Raw genomic sequence first — 18,376 nt, 5'->3', positions numbered from 1 at the left:
CAGCAGTCAATTGTACTGACTCGAGCAAAAATTTCTCCTGTGAAGCATGTTAAGTCTGTGAGGCATGCCATTGACTAAATGTAGCTCAAAAAGGAAAAGGTGGGGTAAGGACTACTTTACTGAACATCTCCCGTGTGGATAACTTCAATATGTTAGTTAAGGAGGCTTGGGGCCCTGCCCGTCTAGCCCCTCTCTCCCTCCCCATCATCGAGAACCCATTGACAGATGTCAGTTCTCCTCTTGTATCTCACCTCTCTCCAAACAACAGAAGCAAGCCCTGGCTCCTTCAGATAGGGAAGTGGGGCAGCCAAATAAAGGTGAGGGCTACTGGGGAGATGGGGTGGATCGTTCTGTTAATTTTTTATTTTCTTTCAGCCTCCTATTCCAAAGGACAGGAAAGCAGATGCCTCTTTGCCCGCAGGTAATAAAAGCAGGTCTCCTTCTTTGCAAATTGACTAAATAACAGAGAGCAGGCACTGAATATTTGACGTCTGTATCTCAATTCTATCCTGTGGTGTAGATACTGGTACTGTCGGTATTGTAGGGAGGTGTAAGGGTATGAATACCCTTTGAATACTAGCTCCGCTAAGCCTTCTGTATCTTTGTTTTCTCATATATAAAATGGGGCAATGACCATAAATACCTCATTAGGTTGTTATAAGGTTTAAATGAGTTAGTAGAGGATAAGCACTCAGACCATTCATTCAATAACAAATGTTTATTTGAACACTGCCTCTGAGTGCTGACAAATTTTCTTCCCTAGATGTTTGGAGCAGATGTGGAATTGAGCTGTCCTGTACCTGTCAGCCCGTAGGTCCTCCCTACCCAACCCATCAAGAGCAATGCAAGGACTTCTCAAGAGGAATGCTGTTCAAGCATGCTCCTCCTGACCTCCTTGTCTGGAAAAGAAAAAAAAAAAAGGTAGGGGGTGATAGATGAACAGAAGTTTACTGGGTGAGCAAGCCAAGGAAAGACATCTTCTGCAAAGTGAACCATGTGGCCAGAGAAAGAAAAGTGTGAAATACCACGTGGTCTACACAGTTTGCTGTTTGCTTTCATGTGAACTTCAATGGATACATGAGAGTCGGGAGCTAATGTAACTAAGGAAGCAACTGCTTAAAGCATAGCTCATATGCTAGGTGCTTCTATTATTACCTAACTCAATGTTCTGGATATGTGCAGGTGCTTTGTGAACTTAGAGGCTATTCTACAAGTGTTAATGATTCAAAATATTTTGGATATCACTAGACCAACTGTCAGGTTATAAAGTGGTGTGGAAAACGTAGATGTCTGCTCATTCTGATCCACGTTTTTAGAAATATTCACAAGCTGGGAATTATAATGTCTTTTCCCTATTTTCATGTTGTATGTACGTATATATACATATGTGTGTGTGTGTGTGTGTGTGTGTGTGTGTGTGTATTATAATGCATCTTGGTATCTATTTCTAGACATACTGAATTTCCTGGTCATTGTGTCATGTGAACCATAGGGCTTGGGGCAATAAATGCCTTTGCCTTTTCTGGTAAGTAGTATTCTCAGATGGCCCTCTAGCTTCCTAACCCCACCGCTCCCCACCCCAGTGTATGTGTGCAGGATAGTCCCCTCCCTCAAGAGTGTGGATAGGATGATGGCCTCTGATGGCATAGTTACTCCTCTGGTGATATTCTGCTGTTATAAAACTCCATCACAGCAGACTGGAGAGAGATTCTCCTGCTGGCCTTGACGAAGTAAGCTGACATGTTACAGGAAGTCCATGCAGCTGGAACCTGAGGGCAGATTCTAGATGCTGAAAGTGACCCAGGCTGACAGCCAGGTCATTCAAGAAGATGGGGACTTCAGTCCTACAAGTACAAGTAACTAAATTCTGCCAACAACCTCAGGGGGCTTGGAAGGGGATCCCAAACTCCAGACAAGAAGGCAGAGTGGCAAACACCTTGACCTCAGACCGGTGGGACCCCAAGCAGAGAGCCCAGCTGACCTGTGCCTGGACTTCTGACATACAAAAACTGTGAGATAATAAAACGGTGTTGTTTTAAGCCATTTCCTTTTTGAAAATGTGTTGTCTGACACTAGAAAACTGATGTGCCTTCCCGCATGGCCAAGTCCATCTCAACAATCAACCATCTCTTGGGTTGATCCCTTTGCTGCTAGATTTTTAGCCATCAGATCTCGGCCATCTGCACATCACACATGAAACGTGAAGAAGCATTTGCTTCTTCAACCTTTCTTCTGCCCCACTATTTCTACAAACATCTTTTCCAAAGCTCAAAAAGCCCAAAACCATTTTCATCATTCCACATTAATTTAAAAGACCCAATGCATAGCTGACATCTTGAGAAAGATGTCTTCTGATACCTCAAGATGGGTGACAGAACCTTAAAAATATTACCGTTGGACTGAGATAATGAATAATCATTATAGGCCCTGTCATTCTAATTATCATAATAAACATTTTGTGGTTGCATCTCTGGCATCCATTTAGATCAAAAGTTTCCAGATATCCTTTTGGGAACTCACCCTTGCCCCAGTGCGTGGCAGCCATGCGGTCTGGTCAGGCCGATCCCTCCCTCATGGTAGGAACGGTCCCTTAATTAGGTTAAGCCCAATCAGGGCATACCATCCTATTGATCATAGACTTTGATTGGCTCAGAAATGGTCATGTTACCCAATTTGGACCAATAGTATAGGAGGCAGTATTGACTAGGGACTTGGGGAAAGAAGCCTCCTCGCTCTTTATGGGTGTTCCTCAAAGAGCATGCTCTTCCTCTGGTTGGTGTATTGAGGACTTGAGTTCTGAAACTTCTGTAGAGATTATTGTCCCAATGAGGAGGACCCAAGATGAAGACAAAGGTAGCAGGTGAAGGAGGGCGGAGCCCGGAGGAACCTAGGGAAACGGAGATGGGCCCTGATCACATGCTGCCCTCTGGATCATACCTTGTCTGAAGTCCACTTTGGACTCTGCAGTTATAGGGACAAATATATACTCCTTGGACCTTAATCCAATGTGGGTTAGGTTTTCTGTTACTTGAGGTAAAAAGCTCTATCTGATAAAAATGTGTTCCAAGAAAAATGAACTGAAAACTGTTAGAATTTAGCAAGATGGCCAAATAAGCATCACAAAATCAATAGGGTTTTTTTTGGGGGGGGGGGGCACCAGCAAAAAAAATCACCTCAAAATATAATGCGTCCACCAAAAGATACAGTAAAAATGTTCATGGCCACTTTTTTCATAATATCTCCAAACTGAAAACAATCTAAATGTCCATTAATAGGAGAGTGCATAAAGTGCTGTTTATTCATAATAAAATGGAATGCCACACACGTGGGTGAATCTTAGAGACATTACATTGAACAAAAGAAATCAGACACATGTTTTCTATATATTATATGATTGATTTCATGTATATCAAGTTTAAAATATATATTAAAAATGTATATATTATTTATTTATATAATTTATATATAATATTTACAATAAATACATAAATAATAATAGTATTTATAATTATATACCATATTTCTTCTTAAAGTATCTCATTTACCACTTGCAGTAATGGGAGGTGCTGAGTTTGACAGAGTGGGGGTCATAGGCCTCCTTAAAAACCGTGTCCTGCTTTTTCCCTGAACCTCTATGACTGGCTACTTATGCCCTGAATGACTTTCTTTTTTTGTTTTTAATTTTTTAAATGTTTGTTCATTTTTGACAGAGAGAGACAGAGCATGAGCAGAGAGAGAGAGAGGGAGACACAGAATCCGAAGCAGGCTCCAGGCTCTGAGCTGTCAGCCCAGAGCCTGACGCGGGGCTCGAACTCACAAACCGTGAGATCATGACCTGAGCTGTAGCTGGATGCTTAACCGACTAAGACACCCAGGCACCCCTGCTCTGAGTGGCTTGCTAATGTAAACAGTTAGTTTGGTTTTGGAATCCCATTCCTCAAGCCACTGAGTTCAAACACAGGCCAAGGGTCACACTGGTGACCCATGCTGGTCCTCGGTCATCTCCTCTCTTTAACTAAGCTACATTTTCTCTAAAAGTAACCCAGATTACCGTGTAATATTTTACCTTGGCCCCTAAGGAAGTGTTAGCTCGTTAGAACTCCATATCCACATCAAAAGCAGGTCTTTGCCCATGTACCCAGAACAAATAGGCCTCTGCTCTCTTCTTTGACCTCTCAGTATTCTTGTTCACTCCTTCCCCCTTGAAACGCCCTTCTCTTTTGGGATCATGGCAGTATCGCTCTTGGTTTTTTTTCCCATTCACTGACCAGTTCTCCTCAGTTCCCTCTTCAAGATCCTCCCCTTCTGCTTGACCTCTCAGTGTTAGAATCTCTCAGGGTGAGGTCACGGCCGTGCTTCCCTCCTACAAGTCCCCTCTGAGTATTTGCTCTCCTATTACTTCCAAGCCCATCCTTATCCTTATAACTTAATCCAGACCTCATCTAGAACTCAGCTTACCCTACTGGACATTTGCCCTTGGGCCAACATGCCTAAATGTACCACGTCCGCAGCAAAGCTCTTTGTGGATCCACCTGCCTCTCAACATTTCTTCCTCAAGTCATCTCCCCCGAACAGCAGTATTATCCAGGCTAGTGCTCATGTCAAACCAAATACAGGAATTCTCCCATGACTCCTCCCTTGCCTTCACTCCCCAAATCCACTTCAGCACCAGCTCCGGCTTCTCAAGCATTTCTCTCAAATCAATCCACCTGTCCAGTTACATTGCCACCACCCTAGTCCAGCGCATCATCATCTCTCCATGAATGGTTTCTCTGGCCAGCTTCTTGTTTCCATGCTTGCCTCCCCAAACTTAGGGAAAAGAGTTTTCTAGATCAAGGGAACAGAAGATACCACTATACATTCAGAAAACACTCAGGAGGCTGGCACATGGAGCAGCCACAATGAGCGGTTTTGAGTGGCCAGAACATAGAGCAGGTGAAGTGAGAGGGAAACAGAGCTCTGAATGCCGCCAAGCATCTTGAAGATTAACTTGAAAGCAGTGAAAAGCCAAGGAAGGATTATAAACCAGAGAGTGGCTTTCCAGATGTATCATACAAATAATGGAGAAGCCTCTGGCCACAGTGAGATAAACTAAAAAGATGTGGAGAACAAGAGAAATACAACCCTACAGAGTTATTGGAATCAACTGGCTATTGGGCGTGTCATGAAATTTGATGTTCTGTTCCCGTGGAGGGAAGCCAGAAACACTTCCCTTCTATAAAAGAAGATATGGCAACAGTCGCCTTTTTTTTTTAGTACTATGAAGGGGAAAGCATAAGAAATGTGAGCCAATCATTAATTGTACCTTGGAGGAATCAGCTTACATAAGCAAAGAAAGAGAGAAGAGAAAATAAATTTGCAAAGAAAGGCTCTATTCTCTGCAGTTGAAAAAAAAAAAAAAGGTAAAAAAAAAACCCGGAGCCCTGAGCTCCTTGATTAATAACAGAAATGGGGAGGGGAGGGTGAGGAAATGGAGAGAGAAGAGGACACATTCTTTCTTACTATTTAAAGTAGGGTTTTACAAATATTTGGGAAAAAATGAACCTCCAGATTTTCAAATACCATTGTGGATTTGGGCACCGATACAAGTTTGTTTTCTTTTCATATTTCACATCAGTCCCCATTGTCCTGTCAGCGGCTGATATGAAGAACATAATTTAACATAATTGGCATTGTGAAAACGGGATAAATTATTCATCCCGAAAGGACCCCTCGTCTGGATATATTCCCCCTTCACTGGCAAGGCCAGATAATACATGGTGGTTCAGATGGCACAAAGTACAGATCATAAAAATTTAAAATACTACTTCCTGGGATTATCAATAATGAAGAGGTTCCCACATGGAGAGGCCCCAGGATTGGCAAGAACAATAAATAAAAGTGCAGAAGTGTTGACAAGGAGCAAGATTGTATTTTTATGAGCTGGACTTGCACGGGCTGAAAATAGATCGAAGCTGCACCCTGAAGCTCATCTCTGCAGCTAAGAGAGAAGTTCAGAGCAGGACAATGAATCTGCTGAGCACCTACTGTGTGCCGGGCACTATTGCTAGGGGCCCTAGTGATGTGTAGTTGGTTAATTCTCCTAACTCTCCTTACAACGTTCTCCCCAATCTTCATGTAACCCCTTTAAAATCATTAGTGTTCCCATGTATTTTCAGATGAGAGAATTTAGCCTCAGAGACGTCAGCCACTTGCCTATGACCAAATGACTGGTAAGTGGCTGAACTGGTGGTTCAAACTCAAGATCCCCGTACTCTTTCCTATCGTTGACTTAAAGTGGGTACCCTCTGCCACTGCACCAAAAGCTTTACAGCCTGTTTCTCAGGAAACCCTCTCAGTGAGTCTGAAGTAGGAGTGATTATCCCCATTCTACAGATGAGGGACCTGAGTCCTGGAGAGCAGAAATGACCTCACCGCCTCACACACGGCTACTAAAAAGCAGGGCCAGACCTTGAATGTAAGCTTTTGGCTCAGCTCCCAAGTACCACCCGCTAAGAACGCCACCATTCAAGAATTATCACCTTCCGATTCTGTTTTCATGGCACCTGACACACATTAGGAGCTCCATGAATTACTGTTGAATGAATTGAGTCCTATCTCTAAAGAGACAAGGTGAAGTTGATCAGATGGGGCCTGAGTACTTCGCTGGGAACCTTTTCCCAGCTCCCCCGCTCACCTCTTAACCCATACTCCGTCTTTTGGGGTTTGAGTCTCTTTCTCTGGGCCCTCAAAGCTTGGCGAGGGCTCAGAACAGAGTAAAATGTTAGTGCTCAGAGGACATTAGCGGTAGTATTGTCCAACCCCCTCTCTCACAGGGTCCGAGATGGGAGCCCAGAGGGGGGAAAGGGATTTGCTGCCCCTTCTGACACAGAAAGATTGGGTCAGAAGCAGGACTCTAGTATGGGTCTCGTCACTCCCAGTCTAGGGCTCTTTGCACGGGATCAGGTCTCCTTTCCTTGCTCAGAGGCAGAATGGAGGCTGGGCCACTTTGGCCTCAGATGCACCAGCTGTAGTCCAATAAGACTACGTGTGTCCAACTCCGTGGCAGTGCATAGCACGTGGCCAGATGACGGACCCTCCACCCAGTCCTCTGCGGGGAAAGGGGAGGCTTCCAGCTCCTGTTATGAGCAGAAACTAGCTGCCTGGGCCAGAATCCTTAGAGTAGAGGTCCGCAGGTCTGCCTCTGAGCCTGTCCTCTGTGGTCCAGAGGCCCAGCCCACTTCACCGCTCAGCACTGCTTGTGGTCTGAGGCCAGCCCTGTGCTCTCCACGATGATCTTGATTCTGGGACTCAGCTGCTGAGAACGATAAGAATAGCAACAGCAACAAGAACGATAGCCTTGCATTCGCATTTACTCCGCGCTGGACAGCCGGGTGAACGTTCGACTTACATTGGCTCATTTCGCCCTTAAAACAGTTCTCACGGGAAGAGATGATTGTCCTCATTTTTAACAGCGAGGAAACAGAGGTACGGAGTGGCTAATAAACTTGCCCAGGGTCGCAGAGCAAGTAGGTGACAGACTTAGGGTTCAGATTCAAAGCACACTGCTATAATGCCTTCCACCACATGCTGGGACACCGGTTTGCTCCTTGTGTGAGTGTGCAAGTCACTTCCATGCTCCAAGACTGTCTCACCATCTGGGAGAATGGGGCTGACTTTTTAGAAGCGGAAAATCTGGTACATGCTCATGGTAAAAAAAAAAAAAAAAAGAGTATGAAAAATAGAGAATGAAAGCCTTCAAACGGGCCACCTTCCAACCCCTATCCCTACTCCCTCAACATTGAATGGTGTCTTGTGAGTCTCTCCAAACCTGTTTTGTGAAATTAAGGGCAAAACATACACACAGATGTGTTTCCACAAATAGGATGACTCCATACCGTGCTCCTTAAAGCTGTTTTAACGGAGCGATGTCTGTCACTCCTTCCACATCACACAAGCAAGGATGCTTCGTTCTCACAACAGCCACTTAGCCTTCCACAGCCGTGCACACAAGTTCATCCCACCCGTCCAAGCACGTGGAACATTCCAGTTGTTCACAGGCCTTTTTTTTAATACATAAGCCTTGGCGTACTTGAAAAAAAATATACCCCTAAGGTCACTACCTTCCGGTAAGAAGCATACCAATCAAGTGGTATCTATAGTTTAAATTTTATAAGCGATGTCAACACACCCTCTGCAGAACACTGCACCACATTATGTAACCAACAAGAGTGTGCCGAGAAGCTCTGCTTAGCCCCGTGCTAAGAGCACCAGACGTTACCAAACGTTGTCATTTGGGGATTTTTTTTTTCTTTTTTGCCAATCTAATAGGTAAAAAGTTATATTTTGCTTAAAATTATTTTTTTTTCGTTTTTTAATGTTTATTTTTGAGAGACAGAGCACGAGTGGGGGAGGGGCAGAGAGCCAGGGAGACAGAGAATCCCAAGCAGGCTCCAGGCTCCGAGCCGTCAGCACAGAGTCCGACGCGGGGCTCGAACCCACGGACCGTGAGATCATGACCTGAGCCAAAGTCGGCCGCTTAACCGACGGAGCCACCCAGGCGCCCCTAAAATTATATTTTTAAATTGTAATTTTAAATATGCTTAGTGGTCATTTTATATCTATTTGATGGAATTGCCTGGTCAGAGCCTTTGCCCCAATTTGGGGTGATTTATAAACTGTTTCTTGAGAGTGTCTGAAGAATAGAATAAGGGGGCTCTGTGAACCTCAAATCTGCAGAGATGTGCACTTCTGCTGCTCTCTAAGGAAAGGCTGATGGTTCCGTGATCCTGTGTTGCAAAGAGAAGAAGAACCCTCTGGTAAAGCCACAAGAGAGGCCAAGAAAGCACACAGGACTCAGTGACAGAAGAGGCATTTTCTTTGGCCACATTCATCCAGGTCCACCCTGTTGGGCCCCCCTGTACTCTCACCTTGAAAACCCCATCCTTCTCAGCATCTTTTATTTTTATAGTCATCGTCCAAAAATGTGAACTTCAGGAAACACAGTCAGGATGTCCAGTGAAAGGTAGGAAGCTATCTGTGTGCCATTAGACCATTTTCATGCTTTTTCCCCACAATAGCCCTGTTAGGTAGGAATTATGCTCATTTTACTATAGGACACACACACACACACACACACACACACACACACACACACAGCCCAGAGATGCTAAGCAACTTGCCTAAAGCCACACAGTAAGTAAATAGCTTAGCTGAGACCCAAACCCAGGCCTCTGGGGCTGCAAAGCACCTGTGGTTCACCACGCAAAATACAAAGTGTACCAAACATCAATACTGGATCTCCAAAAGTCTGCATTCCTTCCCTCCCACAAGCAGGTGAGCCAGCCTCGTCCAGGACATATAAAGACTACTGATTACTAAATCAGTAGAAAGGAAAGGAACGTTTGCCCACAGCCTGGTTGCTAGCTTGCCAAATACATGATTCATCTGGGGCTTTGCCAAGGTGGAGTTGTGTTCATTTGTGGCTCGCTTTCTGCAGACCTGCCGCCCATTCGTTGGCATCTCTTAGCACATCTGTGTGCAGGTCTTGGTGCATTGATCCTTTGGGTGTCCTAGGACAGCATTTCACCTCTCTGAGTCTGTTTTTGCATCTGTAAAATGGCCATAATGCTTGCAACCTCACAGATGGGTTGTGGGGACATCCGAGTTACTGTGGTCACTTAGATACACCAAAGGCAGCAGGGCCCTAAAGGCATGTCCTACAATATGGTATCTGCAGACGGATGTTCCAGCCTCTAGAAAGCTTGTGCTCATGGGTTGCAGAAGCCACCCAACTGCTTGGATTCAAGTCTTATTCCTACATCTGTCAAGTGGAGAAACTAAAGACAAGCTTTAGGCTATGCAAGGGACAGGGGACCTTACTCAGCCAGCATTTCCCGCTGCCCGTTGCATGCCAGGCTGCACGATGAGGCAGAACCAGGGCCCTCAGGCCCTAATGGGCAAATACCCTCAGTGCCAACCAGACACCAAGTCAACCTAAGTCCGTCCCCCTCCCCATTCCCACTGCCACTGCTCTAGTGCGTGCCACCACCACCTCCCTCATGAACATGGCAGTGGCCTTCTAGCTGACTTCCTACCTGCCACTCACTTCTCTTCTTCAACCACTCATGGGAGAGGCATGGTGCAGGAAACCCAGTCACCTCTGTCTTGGGAAAACTACTCTGGTTTTGTAAGAGGGATCCATGAGAAGGGACAAGGAAGAGGAGACCAGGAGACCCAGCATGGGTCCCTCGTCCTTAGGGTGGCCCACAGCAGCCAGAGGAATCTTCCTCAAATAGAAACCTGATCCTATTATTCTCCTACTTTAAACCGCTTCAGAAAATACACTGAGCCCCCCATGAACTTGGGCCCACCTCACCTCATCTCTCAAATCTCTCTCCCTCACTCAGAATGCCCAGCCAACCTGGCCTCCTGCCTATTCCTCCAACTCCCTCAGTGCCTATCCACATGCATGACCCTCTGCCTCTACTCCCCTTACCACCCATCCCCCAGGTGTCAAGCAGGGACCTTCCCCAGGAGGACCTCCCTTGACCAGCCTGCATCACAATCAGGTCTCTTGCGCCTTATCCTTTCTCACATCACAGCCCCATATTCCTTCCTTAGAGCCCTTCCTGCAGCTTGCGTCCCTGTACAGCTGTTTGTACGATGGCTTGCTTGAAGTCTGCCCCATTGGACTGGAAACTCCGTGAAAGCAATGGTCCCGCCTGACTTTTCATGGCTGGCTATGCGTAGCTTAGCACAGTGCCTGGCACATGGAAGGCGCCCAAGAAGATGTGCTGGATAAGGGAGTGACTGAGTGAGCGAATACCTTCCATGTTGATAAGTAAAACCATAGCTATAAGTATGGGTGGCTAGGCAAGGTGCCCAGAAGAGCTGCCATCTGAGCTGGGTTTAGGAAGATGAGTTCTGGCTTATTAGGCAAAGGGGTGAGAAGGGCATTCTGGGCAGAAAGAATGGCCTGTGCAAGGAGGAGGAAGCAGGAACCACTCTGGAGAGTGTGGAAAACTCGAGGGTAGTGTTTCTCAACCCTGCCACTGTTGACATTTGGGGGGTGCATCGTATGCACTGTAGGATACTTAGCAGCAGTCTTGGCCTCCACCCACTAGATGCCAATAGTGACCCCCCACCTACAGTTTTCACAACCAAAAATGTCTCCAGACATTGCCCAATGTCCCACTGAGGGGAAAATCACCCTCCACTGCTCTAGGTAGGTCTGACCTGCTGGTGTTCAAAGTACAAAGTAGGAGTGGTGGGAATGGAAGCCAGTGGGCAGGGAAGGATTTGCCAAGGCCAGGATTTGAGGACTGTAGACTGTGCAGATGACTGAAAAGGGTTTCCATGGGAGAAGGGCCCGATCCCATCTCCAGGGAGGCTCCCTCAGGTGCAGTGTGGAGGTGGGATGCTGGCCCATCTCCCCTCCTGAGGCAGGCACCAATCCCTCCAGTATTGGGCAGAGAGGGAGCACTGGAGGCTGGGATTCTCTCTGGAGGATGGTGCCCAGGCCTCACCTGCTGATCCAGGGAGCACAAGGAGGAGCAGGGCCACAGATGAGAGTTTGAGGAAGCATTCTTGGGGGTGGGAGGCTTCTTGCTATTGAGGGCAGCACAGTGCAGAGGGAAAAATCGGGGTTTCAGGTGCACTGGGATTCCAACCCCAGCTCTCCCACTCTGTCTTTGAGGCTTGGGCAAGTCACTCTATTGACCTGAACCTCAATTTCCCCATCAGTGAAATGGGTGCACTATCCACCCCCCAACAGAGCCATTGGGAAGATTAACTGAAATAATGGATGTGAATGCCTTGTGAGGCCCATTCCCAGCCCAGAGACAGGGCTTCAGACATGCTCACTTCTCCAGTTAGCCTCCGAAAGGTTTCCCCCTGAAACTCCGTCTTCATACTAAAGCACATTTAGTGAACAAACCTAAAGACGATTGTCACTATCACACACCAAGCACACTCTGCATTTCACATTTTCAAAAAAAAAAAAAAACAACAACAACAACATTATTCAACATGAGGGTTAAATATACTTCCTTCTGATGTGCCCATTTTCGAACACTCACCATCTGACTGGACCCTAACCAAAGAACTAAAAACTGCCATCAGGACTCACTTCACCTTCCCTACAGTCCTGTGACTTGAGCCCCGATACCCGTATCCCCACTTTACAATGAAGAGGCCGAGGGGGCTTAAGAAACTTGCTGCAAGACATCAGCCAGGGCAAAATAGTAAAAGGTGGGGCAGGGCCAGGCTTCAGCATCTCCGCTGCCAGCTCAGCACGTGGAGGACCCCAAGTGCAATTTCACTTCTAACGCATCCGTTGTCACGTCGGGGGGAAATGTGTTTACTCCTGCGAATATCATAAAATCAAAGCGCTAGCATGGAAAACCGCTACGATAATTTCCTGCTCAGAGAAGAGAAGACAGAGGTCTAAGGGAGGAGAAAAAAGTCACATGAGTCACATTGTTAGATTGGCAACTGAGCTCAAGCCAAAGCCCAAGTCGGTGGACTCTCAGGCCAGCTGGCTCCTTGTTTCTGCTGAAGTGGAAGCTTCTGGAACAACACTGCTTGGGTCCTGGGTTCTCTAGACATTGCCAGGATGCTCCCTTAACTATGTGCTTTGGGAAGTTACCTTACCACTCCATGCTTGAATTTTGTCATCTTCAAAAATTAGATTAAAGTAACAATTCCCTTATTCGGTCCTATGAAGTATTGAAAGGGTGAAAGAAAAGTGTGTGTGTGTGTGTGTGTGTGTGTGTGTGTGTGTGTGTGTGTTTACATACAGCTTAGAACAGAACCTAGTATTTAGGAAGCACTTGAAAATTATTATTATTCTTGTATAGTTACTTTTAGGCCAGCTACTTTACATATGAGGCCATATCTAACTTTGTTCTGACAATTGTGAGGTAGGGATGATCCTCCTCACTTCACAAAGGAGGAAATTGAGGTGCCTGGTAGGAAAACTTTGTCATGAATGTCTGTGACGAGCCCCTGTTAGGATGTGTCCCTCTAGGGATTTGCATCTTCCAGAATGCATTGCTTTCCCTTTCCATGCATTCAGGTCCCCAATGTATTTGTCTTTCAGGCTTTGGGACAGCCCTTTTGGTACATCTGGATTGGACACTCAATGGTTATTATGCCTTTTCCTCTCTAAACCAGAGAAGAAAGCCCCTGAAAGTGAGAGGATGGAATGGTGTTGGGAGTGAAGGGAGACAGAGGCCATGGTATCTCTGGATGATTTGCAGGTGTTTATAGGCATTGGGGGAGGGTTGACCTCACCATAATCCGTTTTCCTTGCACACCTTTAAGGGACATACAGGTCTTCCAGGCTACAGCTGTTGGCAGAAGGGTAAAGATTCTTCCCGAAGCCTCACAAAACCTTAAGAAAATATCTCCTTTTCCCTCTCCAATTTCCATTATATCTGGGTTCAGATTCCAGCATTGCTGCTTACTCCTGTCTGTAAGGTTGCATAACTAACCACATTTCTCTGAGCCTTCGCCTTTTCACCTATAAATTTGTGTGCATAATCCCTGACTCCCATGGGGAGATGTGCACCTACCACAGTGATGCCCAACTTTGGCTGCACACAGGAGTCACTTGGGGAGATTTCATTAATACTGATGCCTGGGTCTCACGCCCAGAGCTTCTGATATAATTGTTCTGGTATGTAGCCCAGGTATCAGGATTTTCAAAGCACCCCCCACCCCGCCCAGATGATTCTAATACGCAGTCAAAAACTGAGAACCTCTGCTATACTTGTAGCAGATACCTAGCTAATACTGTTCTTTCACATTTCTTTCGTGTTAAGCGCCTATTCACATTTTATTTTTAAAAGCCTTATCAGTCTCTCATGATGGCTCAAGGATCCTTTATCTCTGCCACCCCCATGTACATTCTCAGATTGACAACCTCTGCACTTTCAAAACAGATGACTCAACCCCCAGCCAATCAGCCAGGCCCTCTATCTAGCTTTGGCTCCTCTTCTGTTCATTGGCTAGAGCCAATTGGTTAAGACACACAATGCCCTCCTGGAGATGCCAATGAGAAAATCAAACAGATGGAATGATCCATTGTTTGCTCTTCAGCCAGGGAACTATATCATTTACCTCCAAATCTAACTCTCACAGTGTGCAAAATCTCACATTGCAAAACCCCAAGTTCTCTCAACTGGATCTTAAACAATAATGTTTCTCCCACCTCTGTCCACGGAATGACTTTTGTATCAGTGCCCACCTTTGTACAAATGCCCACCTCCATTCTTCATGGACTACTCCCATGTCAGGAGATGTGCCATCAGCCAGTCATTCATTTCCAGCCACGCCTCCCCCAAAGATGCTCTACTCTAGTCATGCTATTTCTCCAAAGCTCTCCATGCTTTGCCTATGTCTTAAATGTCTTTTCCTCCTGTAGTCTATCTGGAAGATTTTTACTCACCTTTACAAGCCAAATTCAAATGTTCTCCTCTGCAGTTTACCTAATCTGTCCTTCCAGCCCCCTTCCTCCCCAACAGAATTTAATTGTTTCCGCCCCTGTGCTCTCACAACCTGTGAAATTCTCAGGTATAGCATTTACCCTGATGCATTATATTAAGTATTTTACTAGATGGGGATTTTGTAATTTGTCTTTTCGTAACCAACTTGTAGCGCAGGGATAGGGCCTCAGCAGGTGCAAACTAAATGCTTGTTGGACTGCATCCAATTCTCTGTCCTCAAATCTATACCAGTGAATTTTTGAAACACCTCCCCCAAGTAATCAAGACAATTTTCTCTGTCACCATCTACAAGCTTATTAGCACTCATCTGCTACGATAAAACTTTAAAAAAGAAAGATTAATTTTCTTGCCCATGTATGTATATGTGAACAAAAAATGAGTAAACACTTACCATAAACCTGAAATAACATGAGAAATGTCATGTCTCTGAAAGGAATAACTACCTTTTACAAGAAAGGGGACATATTTGCCTGAGGGAATGAAAGGTTTGGAGAGGTGGGATTTTTTTTGCTGCTTTATTTCCTGAGGTGGGGGAAGCATGAGGGACCGATGGAGAGAGGAGTATCTGCTTTACCTTTTCCGGAGCAGGCAGCTGTAAGTGGTTAACCTCCAAGGGAGTGATGAGAGGGACGGTCTGGAAGCCATCCTCAACCGAAGGCGGCTTGGTTCCCTTCTCACTGGGGTTACTGTTCAGCTTCACCATCCTTACACCTTTCTTCCCAGACCTAAGGCAAGCAGTGGGGTTCTAGTTACAGTAGGAGGTGAGGCAGGGGAAAAGAGTGCTGACGACAGAGAAAAAGCGCTGTCCTCAACAGCTCCACTCGGCTTTCAATATAGAGATCAGTCATCTATCTACCTTTTGCTAGATTTCCTGACATGATTCTCATTATCCAGTAAAACTTCTTCAACCGTCAAAATATGCCACCCACCCATGGGGTTCAACAGCCTTAAAATTCGGGAACCTCAAGGAAAAATCCCAGACTTACACAAACAATATACAAGCTTTAAAAAAAAAAAATCCAAGACACTAGAGCTAATACAGTCATATAATCTCAGTGAAAAGCTTATTTGTGTGGCAAAATTAAATCCCATTATTCTGAGCCACTCTGCAGTATGATAAATTTCACCTTACCACCACACCTTACCACCTTGCTATTTTATTATGTTGGCTTTGCTTCAGCAATCTCCCTAAAATACAAGAAGTACATTCAATGTCTCTATGTATACTGCACCCTTTCACATGATATGTAGGTTGTACAGGAGGTACAATTTCCTAAAACAAAAAAGGACTGGCTTGAACCTGATCTCTTATTCAGCCATGGAATGCCTCCATTTCCTCAATAGCGAAGGGCCATTTTTTTTTTTTTTTTTTGCTTCCATGGAAAGTTAGCAACCCCCACATTGCAAGATTGCCAACTAAATAAACAAATCGCATATATTTCTCTCAAGCTCCTTTGGAAGTCAAACGGTACTCCCACCCCAACCCTAGAAGCCCAGACAACTGAATTTCTCTTGTCAATCCTGATGATGGAACATTATTAGACAAAATAGGGTTGTTGTGGAGGTGAAAGGGATGGTAAAGGGTCGGAGGATATTGAGCAGTGGTTATAGCAAAAACAAATGCCTACTTACTGTGATGCACTCTTGGGGGGTCAGAGCAGATTCAAGCCAATTTGAAGAGGAGGAGGACGGCCAGGAGTCCTCCCTCCTCAGCCCGAGCTCGTGGTGCTGAAAGGACAGCGCCTTGCCTGTGTCTGGATTGGGAGTTTCTGAGAGCGAGGCGCGAGCGAGAGGGGAAGAGCTCCTGGCAGCTGCCTGCCTGCTCCCTCACTCGCGCCCCCTCCCACCGGGGAACGGGCTCCCACACCATCTGTCATCTGGCACCACCTGCTGTTTCTCATGCATGGCCACAACCAGGGCATGGGACAAAATGGTTTCAAGAAGTGGGAGGGATTCTGGCTATAATAATAGTAGTAATAATAACCATATAACAAGCAATCCTTGAGTCTTTAGAAAAACGAAAGGAGACATATTCATTAGGAGGAGGGACCACCTTTTAAAATCTTCCAGAGCAATATTCTGAAAACCCAAATGGTACAGGACCTACACTATGCTCTGACCTGGGGTAAGGAGTGAAGGGGAACTAATATTTATTGGGTATTTCCCATGCAGTGGGCACTCTTCCAGTCTCTTTCAGACTATTTCCCTCATTTGCAAAACACGATGGGGTTAGTATGAGGTGTGAATGTGATAACAACAGGAAGGGAGCTCAGAGCAGGTAACATGGTGAGCACTGCATGGGAGAAGCTACTATACTCACAATGCCACTATAAACACACAGGTCAGCTAAGGTCGCATAGCTGGTATAGTACCAGGGACTGAAAGTTGAGCCCTGATCCATGGCCACAGATGTTTGTATGCAGTCCACACGTATACTTTCCAGGTTGGTGTCTGGAATCAGGGAAGGCAAAGTCCTAGACTTCAAGGTCTCTAAAGTTCTGACTGTGAGGATCTTGGACATTTGGATTCACTCCCCGCCTCCATTTCTTTATCTTGGATGTGGGAATAATAATTCCTCCCTTGCAGAGTGGTTGTGAATAAGACAAGATTGTGCTCAAGGAAACCCTTTAATATAACTCTATTAGTCTATAGACTATAGACTATTACTGTAATAGTCTATAGACTATTATTCCTATTGAGTTCTGAAAAATATGTTTGACAGCTGAAAACAAAAATATGACATCTTTATGAGGTTTTCCATATGTACAGATGTAATATATAGGATAAATGCAACATAAAGAGGGGAGGATAAAGGGATCACTATGGTGGTAACGTTTCTATGCTCTAAGTGGTAAAGTATTGATCCCCACTAAACAGTGAAGTTAGCTATGTCTATTTTAATCCCCAGCGTTACCAAAAATATACAACGATAAGGTCAAAACTGCAATAAGGAAATTTAAATGGAGTACTAAAAAATTCAAATAACCCCAAAAAAGGCAGGAAAGAAAAAAAGAGGAACAACAACAACAAAAACAAAGAAAACAAGAAACAAATAATGAAATAATAGTCTTAAGTCCAAACTTAGCATTGTCATCCAGAGTTGACAGTTTAGAGTTTAATCCTGGTGTTGTATATTCTATGGATTTGGACAAATGTGTAATGACATGTATCTACCATCAAACTATCATACAGAATAGTTTCACTGCCCTAAAAATTCTCTGTGCTATACCTATTTATCCCTCCCTCTCCCCTAATGCTTGGCAACCACTGATCTTTTTACTGTCTCCGTGATTTTGCCTTTCCAGAATGTCATATAGTTGGAATCAATAAGTTGACCACTTAGATTGGTCCTTTCACATCATGAAATGCATTTATGTGTCTTCCATGTCTTTTCATGGCTAGATAGATCATCTTTTTTTTCTTTTTTTTTTTTTTTTTTTTTTTGGCACTGCGTAAGATTCCACTGTCTGGGTGTACCACAGTTTATCCATTCACCTACTAAAGGACATCATGGTTGTCTCCGCATTTTAGCAATTATGAATGTGGCTGCTCTACACGCTTCTGTGTGGGCATAAGTTTTCAACTCCTTTAGGTAAAAACCAACAAGTGCAATTCCTGGATCATATGATAAGAGTACGTTTAGTTTGGTAAGAAACTGCCAAACTAACTTCCAAAGTGTCTGTACCATTGTGCATTCCCGGGAGGAATGAATGAGAGTTTTCCTATTGTTCAGTTTTTTTCTTTGCTTTCTAATTGTTGAGTTTTCTTTTCTTATTTCTTACTGTTGTTATTCTTATTCTATTGTCATTCTTACTCTATTGTTATTCTTATTGTTTATATTTCTTATTGTTGTTTTCTTACCGTTGAGTTTTGAGAATTCCTGTGTA

General features: G+C 44.8%; 1 protein-coding gene across 1 annotated transcript in view; it reads right to left on the bottom strand.

Annotated features, from left to right (window-relative positions):
• The window catches only part of NSG2 (neuronal vesicle trafficking associated 2), a 56,686-nt gene extending 40,401 nt beyond the window's left edge, over window positions 1–16,285 (bottom strand). The window contains exons 1-2 of the mRNA XM_040445443.1: window positions 16,122–16,285; window positions 15,064–15,214 (exon numbers count right to left, since the gene is read on the bottom strand). Coding sequence (XP_040301377.1) covers window positions 15,064–15,192 — 129 coding nt within the window. The 5' untranslated portion in view covers window positions 15,193–15,214; window positions 16,122–16,285. The remainder of the gene's footprint in view (window positions 1–15,063; window positions 15,215–16,121) is intronic.
• Between the last annotated feature and the right edge of the window lie 2,091 nt (window positions 16,286–18,376).

Source organism: Herpailurus yagouaroundi, unplaced genomic scaffold (assembly GCF_014898765.1).
Source record: "Herpailurus yagouaroundi ecotype Mexico unplaced genomic scaffold, PumYag 29, whole genome shotgun sequence".
Classification (NCBI taxonomy): Eukaryota; Metazoa; Chordata; class Mammalia; order Carnivora; family Felidae; genus Herpailurus; species Herpailurus yagouaroundi.
Note: the sequence above shows the minus strand (reverse complement) of the source record. Positions and strands in the feature narration are given on the sequence as shown.